The following is a 12533-nucleotide window of genomic DNA, read 5'->3' as shown; positions in this document are numbered from 1 at the left end:
GCCAATTGACCTACCTGCATGTCTTTGGAGAGTGTGAGGAAACTGGAGTAAACCCATGCAGGCACAGTGAGAACACGCAAGCTCCAGGCGGGCAGTGTCGTGGTGGTGATTTGAACCAGCGACCCTTGTTGCTGCTAGGTGAGAGTGCTAACCACTACACCACTGTGCTGCCCACACTACTGTTGTATTTTGCAGAAGTATTACTAACCTTTTTATCCAGGAGACACCCAAACAGTAGAAGGAAAAAGCCCTATGGAATACAAATTATGACACTGTAATGTTAGATTAGGCTACATTACATTACATCAACTGACATTTTCTTAGATTTTGACACTCTATTTGGAACAATGTTAAAGAGCACCTGCCAAAATAAAATATGGGAGATGCCAGTGCTGAGCCTTACTATTTTATGAGTTAGTGATCAAAAAGTGAGGGTAAAAAAGCAGCACTTACACATGTTAGTATGTACTGTCTTACTGTTGACTAGTAAGGCTGATCTTTAGACTAAAGCAAGGTTGGCTGATGTACCAATAAGCATTTAAAAAGCATTTGGTGGGATATGTACGAAGCACCACCATTGTCCCTTCCACCCTCCATCCTCCCTTCTCCCTGTTGTATGGCCAAAGGTTTTCTTTAAATACAGATTTTCATTATGCTTTGTGTGAATGTATTGTATTTACATGAATTAGGAACATTGCTTTAGGAAGACATCTATTAAAGTTGGTAGGCCCTGTTCTGTAACATTAAACATATTTAAATGACAAAAGCTAATCTTTCTGGATGATTACCTGGAGAGGGTTGAGCAAGGTAAATAAGTAGTGCAAGAATACAGCCTTTGGGTATACGTATAAGGGGATCCCAAGAGCCCAAGTCAATCCAAATTGTGGCGTGCAGAACAAAACTGCTTTCATCAGCTTCTCAACCACCTCGTCATCCTCATTCTTCCCTTCAGAGACTGACGACTTGAAGATTTTTGCAATCACAACCACCAGGACGAGAATATTTCCACCCATAATTACCATGGCAGGGATGGCGAACAGCAGAAAGGCACCAGATTTATTATCCAACCAGCAGGCATTGCTCATCAGGTACTTATTAGGATAATACACCAAAAAAGTGGTACAGGCTATAACAGATGGACAACCATATCCAAGTATGACAGAAAGGAGCAAAAATTCTTTTTTGGTGAAGTGATGGAAGACAAAAAGTAATTGGCACACCAAAAACAGGCCCTGCACCAATGTCCAGGAAAAGAAGGCCAACAAAGAAAAATGAGTAACGAAGGTGAGTATTTTGCACAAAAAGCGATGTGAAGGGATATCAAAGAGGCTGGACGCCAAGAAAGAGACATTGCTAATTAACAGAAACACAGCTATATGAATGATGCAAATATGTCTGTATAAAGCAACAGAGCTCTTGGATTGTTTAAGAAGAAAGATTTCTATGGCAATGCAATTCAGAAGAGATCCTATGGAGACAGGAAGCAGAATCTTCGTGAGAGTATCCAAGAGAGCCAGGTTCTGATTTTCTTCTGGTATATAGCCCGCCATTAGGACTGAGAAGGAAGTCAGGTGATTACAGGCACAGTAGGTACTACCATTGATAACTGTAGTATTACAACCCTCCGATGACCATTTGTTTGTATTTAAATTCCAAAACACACATACTGCAGTCTCATTAGGCATGATTTCGTTATGTGTGAAGTTCATATAAATATTCAGAGAGTGCTCACTCTTGTTATTTACTATGGCCACATTGGTCCATATGAAACTGTCCACAAAATAAGAGAGGTTACCAGAACTCTCATATGGGAGGTTAAAGCTGCCATTAGTTGGTGCATAGATCATGGATAGTACATTAATGACACCCACAGAAGACTTATCAATTTTCTTTAATATTTCTGTGGACAGGGACACAGTGGCCCCAGACAAAAGCTCTACAGAGCTACTCTCGTTGAGGCCATCAGGATTGAAAACGGTGCAGGAAATATCAATACCCCGATAGACAATACGGAAGTTCTCAAATGTAGTCTCCGTTGTTGAAAACATGTTTTCAATGCTTTGTAGCAACTGTAGATTTAGATCTGACGTGCCAATGTATTCAATCAACAGACTGATAATAGAAATAGTTTTCTGCAAGAAAGTAAAGTTAATACATTTCTTTTAGCATTGTTGTAAAATTTCATTTCCAAGCTTTTAATACTGTTTATACATACTGTAATTAGAGGGAGCAATCATCAATGTACCATCTCACCTCAAAACAATTAAATTATTAAAACATATCTAAAGCCCAAACTATTTTCTGCCAACCGTGTCCCAAGAGCAAATGTACCTTCACTTCCTGTCCTACACATATACAGTGGATAAAATAAGTACAGTATTGAACACATCACCATTTTTCTAGGTAATTAATATCTAAAGGTGCTACTGACATGAAATTTTCACCACGTGTAGGTAACAACCCATGCAATGCATACATACAAAGAAACCAAAAGAAATCAGTTCATAAATTAAGTTATGTGTAATAAAACCAGAGTTAGACTTACCGGTAACTTTTTCTAGGAGTCTTCCAGGACAGCCTCTGATATATAGGGCTCCTCCCTCCGGGACAGGAAACATGTCAACCCAATCAGATAAAACGTGTGGTCCTCCAGGCCCTCCTCAGTTTTACTTCAAGAACCGCCGGAAGGCTCTGAAAGACATAACACACTAACAACCACGTTAGTACACGTCCACACCACTAGTCAATCTAAACAAGCCTGGGTGGGAAACCAGGCTGTCCTGGAAGACTCCTAGAAAAAGAGTTACCGGTAAGTCTAACTCCGGTTTTCTCCTATCGTCTTCCAGGACAGCCTCTGAAATGATAAGCAAGGAACTCACCTTGTCACAGCGGGACCACTGCCCGGAGGACCTTACGTCCAAAAGTCTGTTCCTTATCAGACAATAAATCCAGACGGTAATGTCTTGCAAAAGTAGAATAGCTGGACCAAGTTGCTGCCTTGCAGATCTCCTCACGAGAGGCTCCAGCGCTCTCTGCCCATGAAACAGAAACTGCCCTGGTAGAGTGTGCCTTAACTAAGGGAGCCTGCTTCCCCTCTAATTCATAGGCTTTCACTATCGCCATTCTTATCTACCTGGCGATAGACGATTTGGACGCCCGAAAAGTTGACGAAAAGTGAATCTGACTTCCTGAAGTCCCTAGTGGCTTCCAAAAAAACTAAAAGGCTTCTTCTAACATCTAACAAACTCAAAGATCCCACCTCATCCCTGTCTGAGGTTAAAAAAACGTTGGCAAAATAATGTCCTGTGTCCTATGAAAAGTAGACACAACCTTAGGGAGAAAACTAGGGTCAGTCTTAAGCACTACCCTGTCTTCTAAAACTAACAAAAAGGGCCCCCTGATCGAGAACGCTTGCAGATCACTCACCCTTCTGGCTGAGGTGATCACTATCAAAAAGACTGTCTTCAGTACTATCCATTTAAGGGATGCCCTCTCTAAGGGTTCAAAGGGATCTCGGGTCAAAGACCTAAGGACCAAGGATAAATCCCAGGTAGGACAGGTCTTCATCTTCACAGGCCTGGATCTAGCCAGAGCTTTGAAGAAGTTCCTTACAAAAGGATTCTGCTGGAGATAGGACTGAAGGAAAACACTTAAGACCGCCACCTGTACATTTAGGCCGCTTACACACGGGCGGACTGTTCGCTCAACTTTGTCCGCTGAACAGTGTTTCAGCGGACAGTCCGCTCGTGTGTGGGGCTTCAGCGGACAGTTTCAGCGGACAGTTTGACGAACAAAGTTTTTCGGAAATTCCGAAAAACTGTCCGCTGAAACTTGGTTTGAGCGGACAGTCCGCCCGTGTGTAGGCCACTTTCGAAATGAGCAAACTGTTCCCGCTCGGAGGAAAGTCTGCTCATTTCGAGCGCGTCTCCAGGTAGGCGGGGCCCGCGAGGGAGACGTCGCGGGCCCCGCCGCCTGGTATGGACTTAAAGGGGAACCCCAACGCCGAAAAAAATCGGCGTGGGGGTCCCCCCAAAGTCCACAACAGACCCTTGTCCGAGCACGCTACCCGGCCGGCCAGGAAAGGGGGGCGAGCGAGCGCGCCCCCCCTCCCGAGCCGTACCAGGCCGCGTGCCCTCAACATGGGGGGTGCCTTGGGGAAGGGGGGGCCGCGCGGCCCCCCCACCCCAAAGCACCTTGTCCCCATGTTGATGAGGACAAGGGCCTCTTCCCGACAACCCTGGCCGTTGGTTGTCGGGGTCTGCGGGCGGGGGGCTTATCGGAATCCGGGAGCCCCCTTTAATAAGGGGGCCCCCGGATACCGGCCCCCCACCCTATGTGAATGAGTATGGGGTACAATGTACCCCTACCCATTCACCTGTAAAATAAAAGTACCCAAAAAAAAAAAACACAACACACGAGATAAAATATTTTATTGCACAGCTCCGGGGGTCTTCCGTCTTCGGGGGTCTTCTCGCCGGACTCCTCCGCTATCTTCTTGTAGCTCTTTTGCTAGCGGAGGAGTCCGGCTTTCTTCCTCCCCGCCGCCGGCCTCTTCTCCCGACTTCAGGGGTCTTGTCCCCCTCTTCGGTTCTTCTGCCGGGCCACCGCGCCTTCTTATAGCTCTTTTACAGGCGGTGGCCCGGTCTTCTGCCGCCGCCGCTTTCCGTTCTTCTGCCGGGCCACCGCGCCTTCTTATAGCTCTTTTAGAGGCGGTGGCCCGGTCTTCTGTCGCCGCTGTCGCCGCTGTCGCCTTCCGGTCGCCTTCCGTTCTTCTTCTTCTTCTTCTTCTTCTTCTTCTTCTCCAGGAGATGTTGACACGTCGCTCTCTCCGGCCGGAATGCCAGAGCCACGCTGTGCGGCCACTTATATAGTGACAATGGGGCGGTGTCACATGGTATATGTCACATGGGTTGGTCACATGGTGACCCCGCCCCCTTACAATGTCATAGTCCCCATGTGACATCAACCCATGTGACCAACCCATGTGACATATACCATGTGACACCGCCCCATTGTCACTATATAAGTGGCCGCACAGCGCGGCTCTGGCATTCCGGCCGGAGAGAGCGACGTGTCAACATCTCCTGGAGAAGAAGAACAAGAAGAAGAACGGAAGGCGACCGGAAGGCGACAGCGGCGACAGCGGCGACAGAAGACCGGGCCACCGCCTGTAAAAGAGCTATAAGAAGGCGCGGTGGCCCGGCAGAAGAACCGAAGAGGGGGACAAGACCCCCGAAGTCGGGAGAAGAGGCCGGCGGCGGGGAGGAAGAAAGCCGGACTCCTCCGCTAGCAAAAGAGCTACAAGAAGATAGCGGAGGAGTCCGGCGAGAAGACCCCCGAAGACGGAAGACCCCCGGAGCTGTGCAATAAAATATTTTATCTCATGTGTTGTGTTTTTTTTTTTTGGGTACTTTTATTTTACAGGTGAATGGGTAGGGGTACATTGTACCCCATACTCATTCACATAGGGTGGGGGGCCGGTATCCGGGGGCCCCCTTATTAAAGGGGGCTCCCGGATTCCGATAAGCCCCCTGCCCGCAGACCCCGACAAACGGCCAGGGTTGTCGGGAAGAGGCCCTTGTCCTCATCAACATGGGGACAAGGTGCTTTGGGGTGGGGGGGCCGCGCGGCCCCCCCTTCCCCAAGGCACCCCCCATGTTGAGGGCACGCGGCCTGGTACGGCTCGGGAGGGGGGCGCGCTCGCTCGCCCCCCTTTCCTGGCCGGCCGGGTAGCGTGCTCGGACAAGGGTCTGTTGTGGACTTTGGGGGGACCCCCACGCCGATTTTTTTCGGCGTTGGGGTTCCCCTTTAAGTACATTCCAGGCGGCGGAGCCCGCGACGTCTCCTCGTGTGTGTTGCCTCGTGTGTGGGCGAGTCCGTTCATTTCAAAAGTTGCGCGGACTTAGTATGACGAACAAAGTTTGCCGTATTTGTCCGCTCAAAAAGTGCCGTGTGTGGGCGTGTTCGTTCATTCAAAAGTTTGAGCAGACTGTTTGACGAACTTAGTTTCGGCAGACAGTCCCCGCGTGTGTACGCGGCCTTAGGGTGCTGATAGAAAGGCCCAGCTCTACCCCCGCCTGCAGAAAATCTAAGACTGCCGGGATCCCGGGATGTCTAACTCCCTGTTCTCGCAACCAGGAGTTAAACCTTTTCCCTATCTTGGTGTAAATCGCTCTATTTACCGGCTTACGACATTCCAACATGGTTTTGACCACTCTCTCTGAAAAAACCTGCGATCTTAAGAGCTGTTCCTCAGATACCAGGCCGCAAGCTTGAGTCTCTACCTGAGGATGTAGAATGGGTCCCTGGGAAACCAAATTCTCCCTGACCGGAAGTAACAGCGGAGGGTGAATGGCCAACCTCTTCAGACTGGCAAACCAGGGTCTCCTTGGCCAAAAAGGAGCCACTAAGATGAGGTCCGTAGCTTCCGTCAGGAACTTCTGCAGAACCTCCGCAACCATCCTTACAGGAGGGAAGGCATAACACAGACCGAATTGACACGGATTGGCAAAGGCATCTATCCCCCTGGCCTGATCCTGCGGGTGAATGGAAAAAAACTGTGTCACCCTCCTGTTGCCTTCTGCTGCAAATAGGTATTTATCTGGCCTTCCCCAGCATGACACAATCTCCCCGAACACCTCCCTGTTGAGGGACCACTCGTCCTGGCCTACCTTCTGCCGACTGAGAAAATCGGCCAGCGAATTCTGAGTGCCCTTCAGAGGAATCGCTGATATCAAGGACAAGTTCCTCTCGGCCCAACAGAAAATTCTGTCTGCAATAGCCTGTAGTGCTGGGCTTCTGGTTCCCCCCTGCTTGTTCAGATAAGCTACTGCTGCCACATTGTCTGACTGAACCTGCAGATCCCGGCCCTGTATCTGGAGCTGGAAGGCTTCTATCGATTTCAAAGTTGCCAGAAGCTCCTTCTGGTTTGAGGAACGACCTGCCTCTACTTTCGACCAGGTCCCCTGAGCTAAGATGCCCTCTAGGTGGGCACCCCAACCAAATGCACTGGCATCGGCCTGTCGGGACCAGGGAAGACCCTTGTCCAGGTTGACCTGGGCCGCCACCACCACAGAGACCTGTTGATGGCGGAGGATAGGGGCATAACTTGATCCAGGCTCTGCTCCTTGCCGTCCCAATAACGGAGCATAAAGCTCTGCAACGGGCGCTGATGATGCCTTGCCCAGGCCACCGCTGGAAAACATGATGTCATCAGACCCAGGACTCTCATAACCTCCCTGATCTGGGCTTCCCAACCTGATTGAAGCTGGGCTACCACCTGCTCTAACTTCCTGATCTTCTCTGCTGGAAGAAACACCCTCATCTCCACCGAAGAGATCCTGTACCCTAGATACAGGACCTCCTGTGAGGGGGGTCAACTGGGATTTTTCCTGGTTGATCAGCCACCCCAGTGAACGCAGGAAAACCAATGCCTCCTGCACGTCTTTTTCCAGCTTTTGGGCCGACTGGGCTATAAACAGTAGATCGTCCAGATATGGAATCACTGTTATAGCCCTGAGCCTTAACGGAGCCAGCACCTCTGCCTTCGTAAAGATCCTTGGTGAGGCCGAGAGTCCGAAGGGAAGAGCTCGGAACTGGAGGTGAACCACTCCTGTGCTGGTCTGGACTGCTAACCTGAGAAACCTCTGGGACTCCGGATGAATCGGCATGTGTAAATATGCATCCCTGAGGTCCACCGTGACCATGTAACAACCCCGAAACAGAAACTTGGTTACCGAAAAGATTGACTCCATCCGGAACCGTTTGTATTTTATGAACCTGTTCAAGGGGCGGAGATTCAGGATCAACCTGAATTTTCCTGAAGGCTTCTTTAGCACGAAGACGTGGGAGTAAACCCCCAAGCTTCGTTCCTCCAGGGGTACCTGTACCAGTACCTCTTGGTCTACCAGGTCTCCCAAAAGAAGAGCCTTCGCCTTCTCTTGGTCCCTTGGTAACCTGGTTACCTGAAAATTTGGAGGGGAACTGAACCAAACTCCAACCTGTAGCCATTCCTTATTACATCTCGTATGAACGGACTTTCGGTTGAAGCGACCCATTGTGAGAGGAGCTTCCCCAGCCTTCCCCCCACGGGACACAGGAGTCACTGGGTTTTAGAGGAGGGTTGAGGAGGATTGAATAAGATTCCTCCTCTGCCCCTCCACTTGTGACCCGACCAATGTTTTTTGGGGCGAACCTCCCTTTCCTGTAGGTTCTGCTGTCTAGAGCCTCGAAAAAAACGCTTTCCTTCAGCCTTCCTTTTCTTCTCTGGGAAAGCTTTCTTCTTATCCTGCATGCGCTCTAACGCCTCTTGAAGGTCAGGCCCGAACAAGTGGTCCCCTGAAAAAGGTAATCCGCACAGCCTTCATTTCGAAGCTGCGTCCCCCGCCTAGGTCTTAAGCCATACAGCCCTTCTGGCTGCATTCACTAACGCAGCAGACCTATCGGCTAATTTGACTGACTCCGCGGAGGCGTCGGCCAAAAACCCCACTGCCTTGAACAGTAACGGGAAGGACTTCAACAGTTGCTGCCTTGAAGTGCCCGCTGAAATATGTGACTGCAACTGTGTAAGCCAACACTCTAAATTCCTGGCCACACAGGTGGCTGCTAGGGCTGGTTTAAGCCCAATCGAAGAGGCATCCCAAGCCCTCTTAAGAAGCACGTCTCCCCTCTTGTCCATGAGGTCCCTGAGTGAACCCATATCATCAAAGGCCAAATCCTTCCTTTTAGAGACTTTAGCCAAGGGGGCATCAAGCTTGGGGACCTTGTTCCAGGGATGCACCGCATCCGTCTCAAAAGGGAACCTCAGTTTAAGGCTGCCTGAAAAAAATTGCCTCTTTTCTGGCTGCTCCCACTCCAGCAAAATCGCCTCAATCAGCGATTTATGAACGGGGAATACCCTGACTTTCAGTGCACTTGACCCCTGATACATCAAGTCGTGCTTTGAAAGTTGGACCTGTTCTTCCCTGATTTCCAGCGTGTCATATATCGCTTTAAGAAGGTCACCCACGTCGTCCAAAGATAACTTGTATCTGGACGACCTAGAGGACTCTTCCTCCCCCTCTGACTCAGACGTAGACTCTGTTCGAGAGGAAGCTATCGACCTTGGTATCTTCTCCTTATCCACCTCTTCCTCCTGACTTGGCTCAGACAAGGAAGGCATGCTCATGGCCATGGGTCGGAGACCACCCAGTTGACGCTATCACGTGACCTTTGGCTGCTCGTTTTGCCAGCCGGCATTTAACGCTGTTAGATTTTTTCTGCTTGTGAGTATGTTTTTATGATCTAATAAAAGGCTTTATTTACAGATTTACATTATGGGAGTTTTTATCTATATTTTATGAGTGATCCCATCATTGCGATTCGTGTGGAAAGATGAGATGCTGTCCTGGTGTGATGATCCTCTGAGATTCTTTATTATACATGCCCGTTTTTTTTTAGGGTTTGGTAAGCGCGCATTCTTACTATCAACAAGCACAGTGGTGGTGAAGGAAGTCTGTGTTCTACACTGAGTCTATTTGGAGAAACATTTCCATCTGACGGACTGTTGCACTTATATTTATATTATTTCATTTTTTTCATAATTTATTTATTTTGTGTATGTTTATTGGGCACGTGTGTCTGTATCTTTAAATTGTTGTTTTCACATTTCCTATTTCGAGCACTTTATAAGTTATTTGAGTGTATGAATTTATTTATATTTATATTTAGCTTATTATTATGTTTTCAATGAATTTTTATTAATCGTATGAATTTATTTATGCTTATTTCAATGAATTTTTTATTTATTTATTTATCTGTTTGATTGTAATTGTTCATATTGTGTATGCACTGGATCCTAATTGTCTATATGGTGTATGCACTGGTTGTGTATACATATCACGTTTATTTCTGTTTTTATTTTTTGTTAGTTTTATTAGATGATAGGCGAGTTTCACTGGGGTTTATTATATGGAAGAGCGCGGTTGTAAAAATGTTGTCCTATACGCTTTGTGGGTGTGTATCACACCAGACTAATCGCTGCTTTTGGGTATTTCGATTAATTTTGTTTTTTAGTTTAGCGCAGTATTTTCCCTTCTTTCCACTGGGAGAATATAGTCTGGTCAAATGAGACCAAAATTGAACTCCATAATGCCATAATACACACCATGTTTGGAGGTCAAATGGCACTGCACTTCACCTCAAAAACACCATACCAACGGTGAAGTTTGGAGGTGGGAACATCATGGTGTGGAGCTGTTTTTCAGCATACAGTACTAGCAAACTTTAGATCATTGAAGGACGAATGAATGGAAAAATGTAACAAGACATTCTTGATAAAAATCTGCTGCCATCTACGAGAATGATGAAGATGAAACAAGGGTGGACATTTCAGCAAGACACTGATCCCAAACCAGGGCTCGAGTCCTGCGGGAACGCATGGGAACGGCGTTCCCGTACTATTTCCACAATGGGAACGCCGTTCCCATTAGCCGACTGAGGCTATTCAGTGCGTAGCCGCTGCTCCTCTGCCGCCCGAGTGACTGGTTGCTAGGCTAGGACCGCTCCGCGTCTAGCAACCGGTCACATGACATCGGCCGTACACGTGGGCACGCACTGGAGTCAGTGCAGCCAGCGACAGACACACGCCGCTGGGATGCGGACTGTCTCCTCCCTCCCCTTTACCCAGTGCCAGACAGTCCAGGCCTCCTGAGGCCACAGCCGCTGCACTGCTTCCAGTTTACCCGAGAAGTAAACCAGGTTAGTCACGAGTATGTTAAGTTGCATTCTGCATTACTCCGCCAAAACTCTGCAATACCCAATACTCTGCATTACCCCAACAATACTCTGCATTACCCCACCAATACTCTGCATTACCCCGCCAATACTCTGCATTACCCCGCCAATACTCTGCATTACCCCGCCAATACTCTGCATTACCCCGCCAATACTCTGCATTACCCCGCCAATACTCTGCATTACCCCGCCAATACTCTGCATTACTCCGCCAATACTCTGCATTACTCCGCCAATACTCTGCATTACTCCGCCAATACTCTGCATTACCCCACCAAAACTCTGCATTACTCCGCCAATACTCTGCATTACCCCACCAATACTCTGCATTACCCCACCAATACTCTGCATTACTCCGCCAATACTCTGCATTACTCCGCCAATACTCTGCATTACTCCGCCAATACTCTGCATTACTCCGCCAAAACTCTGCAATACCCAATACTCTGCATTACTCCACCAATACTCTGCATTACCCCACCAATACTCTGCATTACCCCACCAATACCCTGCATTACCCCACCAATACTCTGCATTACCCCGCCAATACTCTGCATTACTCCGCCAATACTCTGCATTACCCCGCCAATACTCTGCATTACCCCGCCAATACTCTGCATTACCCCGCCAATACTCTGCATTACCCCGCCAATACTCTGCATTACTCCGCCAATACTCTGCATTACTCCGCCAATACTCTGCATTACTCCGCCAATACTCTGCATTACCCCGCCAAAACTCTGCATTACTCCGCCAATACTCTGCATTACCCCACCAATACTCTGCATTACCCCACCAATACTCTGCATTACTCCGCCAATACTCTGCATTACTCCGCCAATACTCTGCATTACTCCGCCAAAACTCTGCAATACCCAATACTCTGCATTACTCCACCAATACTCTGCATTACCCCACCAATACTCTGCATTACCCCACCAATACCCTGCATTACCCCACCAATACTCTGCATTACCCCGCCAATACTCTGCATTACCCCGCCAATACTCTGCATTACCCCGCCAATACTCTGCATTACTCCGCCAATACTCTGCATTACCCCGCCAATACTCTGCATTACCCCGCCAATACTCTGCATTACCCTGCCAAAACTCTGCATTACTCCACCAATACTCTGCATTACCCCACCAATACTCTGCATTACCCCACCAATACTCTGCATTACCCCACCAATACTCTGCATTACCCCACCAATACTCTGCATTACTCCGCCAATACTCTGCATTATTCCGCCAATACTCTGCATTACTCCGCCAAAACTCTGCAATACCCAATACTCTGCATTACCCCACCAATACTCTGCATTACCCCACCAATACTCTGCATTACCCCGCCAATACTCTGCATTACCCCACCAATACTCTGCATTACCCCACCAAAACTCTGCATTACCCCGCCAATACTCTGCATTACCCCGCCAATACTCTGCATTACCCCACCAAAACTCTGCATTACCCCGCCAATACTCTGCATTACCCCACCAATACTCTGCATTACCCCACCAAAACTCTGCATTACCCCGCCAATACTCTGCATTACCCCGCCAATACTCTGCATTACCCCACCAAAACTCTGCATTACCCCGCCAATACTCTGCATTACCCCACCAATACTCTGCATTACTCCACCAATACTCTGCATTACTCTGCCAATACTCTGCATTACTCCGCCAATACTCTGCATTACTCCGCCAAAACTCTGCAATACCCAATACTCTGCATTACTCCACCAATACTCTG

General features: G+C 48.3%; 1 protein-coding gene across 1 annotated transcript in view; it reads right to left on the bottom strand.

Annotated features, from left to right (window-relative positions):
* Window positions 1-767: 767 nt before the first annotated feature.
* LOC143986782 (adhesion G protein-coupled receptor L4-like) overlaps window positions 768-12533 on the bottom strand; it is a 67828-nt gene continuing 56062 nt past the window's right edge. The window contains exon 5 of the mRNA XM_077485188.1: window positions 768-2132. Coding sequence (XP_077341314.1) covers window positions 768-2132 — 1365 coding nt within the window. The remainder of the gene's footprint in view (window positions 2133-12533) is intronic.

This window comes from Lithobates pipiens, unplaced genomic scaffold (genome assembly GCF_037356315.1).
Source record: "Lithobates pipiens isolate NorthernLeopardFrog02 unplaced genomic scaffold, aLitPip1_a1.2 Scaffold_18, whole genome shotgun sequence".
In the NCBI taxonomy this organism is placed as follows: Eukaryota; Metazoa; Chordata; class Amphibia; order Anura; family Ranidae; genus Lithobates; species Lithobates pipiens.
Note: the sequence above shows the minus strand (reverse complement) of the source record. Positions and strands in the feature narration are given on the sequence as shown.